The sequence below is a fragment of the Myotis nattereri genome, assembly GCF_964212035.1.
Source record: "Myotis nattereri genome assembly, chromosome: 14".
Classification (NCBI taxonomy): Eukaryota; Metazoa; Chordata; class Mammalia; order Chiroptera; family Vespertilionidae; genus Myotis; species Myotis nattereri.
In genome coordinates, this window is record NC_138089.1 from 59,122,515 (window position 1) to 59,126,341 (window position 3,827).

A 3,827-nucleotide genomic window follows, 5' to 3' on the forward strand; every position below is an offset into this window, starting at 1 on the left:
AGAGTCATGGATCGGCTGCCTCCTGCACGCCCCCGACTGGGGAACCAAGCTCACAACCCGGGCATGTGCCCTGACCAGGAGTTGAACTGTGACCTCCTGGTGCACAGGTTAATATGCTCAACCACGGAGCCATGCCGGCCCGGCCGTATAATCCTACTTTTAATTTTTTGAGGAACTGCTCTGCCAATTTCCGTGGCATCTGTGCCATTTTCCATTCTGTTGGGAGTATTTGAAAGGTAAACAGGAAAGAGAAAAGAAAGGAATCCGAGAATGCAGCTCTAGGAAAAGTCGTCTGGGCAGGAGGGAAGGGTTGGTAACGGTGAGGTCGAGCGCTCCGCCGCCCGACGGAATGGTTAGTCGCTATTGAAACTTAATTTAAATGGAACAAAATTAAAAAAGTTCAGTCCTTTAGCTGCACTGCTAGGCACATGTTGCTGCTGTTAATCCTCACCCGAGAATAGTTTCCCATTGTTTTTTTTTTTAGAGAAAGTGGAAGGGAGGAGGAGAGACAGAGAGAGAGACACATCATGTGAGACACACATCGACTGGCTGCCTCCTGCACATGCCCTGACCGGGGCTGGGGTGGAGCCTGCAACCGAGATAGGTGCCCTTGACCGGGAATTGAACCTGGGACCCTTCAGTCCGCAGGCTGACGCTCCGTCCACTGAGCCAAGCCGGCTCGGGCAGCAGCAGGCACATTTACAGTCCTCCACGGCCACGCGTGACTGGCGGCTGCAGCTAGGACACCACAGAGGCGGACATCACAGCGCTCCACGGAGCAGCCTGTTGACGGGGACCGGCGGCGGGGGGCCGGGGAGCATCCAAAGGGTCGTCAGACATAGGAGCTGGGAGACGGGGAGGGACACCTTGGCTGAGGGTGAGGTCAGCAGGAATGGAGTCAGGCAGGGGTTTGGGGAATACGGAGGAATCCGCCCGCTGCTCGGCCGTGGGGAGAGGAGTCCGGGTGAGGATTGTGGGTGCAGATGAAGGGCCTCGAACTCGTTTCCTACCAGTGCCCGGGTTCCCACCTGCCCGTCAGCATGCCCAGTGCCCCGCCCCACAGAGGCCAGCGCCTGCCCTCCCCTGCGGCTGTCACCTGCTCCCAGGAGTCAGCCAGGTGTTGGCGTTTCCCCCGGTTCTGGCCAGAGAGGCCTTGGTGTGTCCCGGCGCCAGGCTGACAGAGGGGCCCGGAGCCCATTCTTCTGGGCAGAGGACCCCACAGGCTACAGGAGGGGTGTCCCTCACATCCTGGCGGGGGGCGGGGGCTGGGGCCTGGCTCTGTCATGTGTCGGCGTAGACCCAGACCGCAGTTTCTGTCTGGTAACCGAGTCAGCAGCACCCGCTCATTGTCGGTTCAGAGCCGGGGCCTCACGGGAGGCCGCGGGGAGCCTCACGGGAGTGGTTTTCCCGGGGAGGAGAGGCGGCGGCAGGCCCGCGTCCTACCCTTTCTATTCCCTGGGGGTGACCACGCGACAGCACATCAGGTCAGACCTTTACTGGGGACAGAGGCCCCGTGCCCGCCCCGCGGCCTCAGGGGTTGGTGATCTCGATGTGGAACTGCAGGTGGGTGGCCGTGACCACGCAGTGTCCCCGGAGGAGCGCGCAGGTCTGGCAGTGGTGGCTCTGCCAGTGGCCACGGATGACGTAGATGGCGTCGAGCACCTGGCAGTATCGCCAGTGGACGCGCCACATGCGGACCAAAGACTGGAGCTTGACCACCGCCCTCTCCCGGATGGCGTAGCTCACCAGCGCCTCCCGCCGCCTCCTGTGCAGCCGCTGCTGCAGCGCCCGCCGCCACCAGCGCTGGATGACCCAGGCCCGCAGCGCGGCGTGCAGCAGCGCCCGGCGCACCAGCAGGCCCCGCCACCAGGCCTGGATCCTCCTGGCCGCTCTCGTTCTTCCTCGCTAGGCAGAGACCAAAGACACCTCAGGAAGCCCCTGCCACCAGCTCCTGGGACTTGCTGCAAGGGTCTCTCTCTCTCTCTCTCTCTCTCTCTCTCTCTCTCCCCCTCTCTCTCTCATATATTTTTATTGATTTCAGAGAGGGAGAGAGAGGGAGAAAGAGATAGAAACATCAATGATGAGAGAGAATCATTGATCGGCTGCCTTCTATACGCCCCACACTGGGGATCGAGCCTGCAACCGGCCATGTGCCCTGATCGGGAATTGAACCCCGACCTCCTGGTTCACAGGCCGATGCTCAACCCCTGAGCCCCGCCGGCCAGGCTGGCCGTTCACTCTGGTCACAGTCAGACCCACAGCCCAGGCTGAGCAGGGCATGGAGGGGAGGAGCCAGCTCCTGAGATCAGAGGCGCGTGCTCCGGGCTTTTCTGGATCACAGGAGATTTACGCACCGGGCGCGGGGGCGGTGGCTCCTCTCCTTGTAACATCACATAATGAATCTCTTCCCTGTTCTTGACCTTAATTAAAATCAGATGGCCGTCTTTCTGACCTCAAAATTAAACGGAAGACATACATGAATGAGTTAGATGCGGCTTCTCTCTAGGGCCTCCCGCTGCCTCAACATCCCCTCTTTTCCCAAGATCTCCGAAGTCCAGGGCGGTTCCCGCCCACCCCGGGCCAGCCGAGGAGACCTGGCTGTGTCTCTTACACAAAATTGAACCGACATCGCGGTCTTTAGATGGTTCGCTGGCCTTGGCGTCTCTGCTCCCCTAGCCTGGTGGGAGTCCTACGAGGGAGAGAGCGATGAGCTCACAATTGCATTATGACACGAGGATTAGGACACCTGCCCTCCTGGCGTGTCTTCCTCAGAAGCAAGCCCTGCCTGCTTCCCTCGCGACAGAGCTGTCCCAGGGCTCCGCGGGCAGGTGACGCACTCGAGTGCCCCCCACACCGGGGCTCCCCTCCAGGCAGGCCCATGCATGTCCTTCTCGTGACCGACGGCTGGCAGGGACACGGGCGGTACCCGCCTGCCGCTGGGTGCTGGGTCCTTACGCTGCCCGGAGAGAAGTGATGTTTTCATCTGCGTGGAGTCACACCTCGGGGCCTCGGAAGCCCCGTTCATCGCGAAGTGCAGCCGGGTTTCAGTAGAGCCGGACGCAAAGCCAGTGTCTAGTGTCCGTTCCAGGCTGCAGCCGGTCCAGTTCAGCATCAGGCCAGGTACAGCCCATTGGCCCAGTGTGTGGGGTCCATGTGGCCCAAGGCCAGGCAGGAAGCAGGAGCGAGGGAACCCGGCGAGCCAGGAGTCCAGCGCCACACACCAAGGGGGCCCAGAACGCAAGCGAAGCCAAGAGCGTGGTTTCTTTGTCAAGGGTCCCGAGTTCCCGGGCGCTCGCAATGGCCACGCCCACTCTGGCCAGTGACCTGTTCCCAGGTGGGACTGAGGGCCAAGTACCTTCCCCACATCACCCCAACTTTACTGGGCACGGGGCTCGTCTCCTCCCTGTCCAGCCCTCCCCGCAGGGATCTGGGATCTGCGGGAATAGACCGGTGCCTCCCCGGGGAGTGGAAAGCTGCCCACGTGACCTGCCAGTGGCAGTGGCCTTCCCTGGGCTCCTTTCCTGTCGTTCATCACTAGGCTGATGACAACGGTATCTCAGCCCCCGGGGGAGCGGGAGGGACCACGGCAGTTATCTCCAGACAGTTCTAGTGTCTTCTCAGACTTAGCATGTCCTGTCTGCCCCTGATTCGGGTTTCAGCACCCCAGTACCCCATAGGAAGCAGAGACCAGACGAATCTAGAAAACAGTAAACCAAAGAAGGCTATTGAAATTCCACCCAGACTAAGGCACCACACCCAGGTAGATTCCTATCCAAAGGGTTAAAAACTTACCCATTTAGGTATTTCCAATGTGACAAACTATTCAA

At 60.5% G+C, this 3,827-nt stretch overlaps 1 protein-coding gene across 1 annotated transcript; it reads right to left on the minus strand.

Annotated features, from left to right (window-relative positions):
• Positions 1 to 1,530: 1,530 nt before the first annotated feature.
• On the minus strand, positions 1,531 to 3,025 carry LOC308529502 (IQ domain-containing protein F2-like; the record flags this gene model as incomplete). The annotated part of the gene is made up of 2 exons (XM_081105616.1): positions 1,531 to 1,905; positions 2,927 to 3,025. The coding sequence occupies 2 exons, from the start codon at positions 3,023 to 3,025 to the stop codon at positions 1,531 to 1,533; spliced, it is 474 nt and encodes a 157-aa protein (XP_080961742.1).
• Between the last annotated feature and the right edge of the window lie 802 nt (positions 3,026 to 3,827).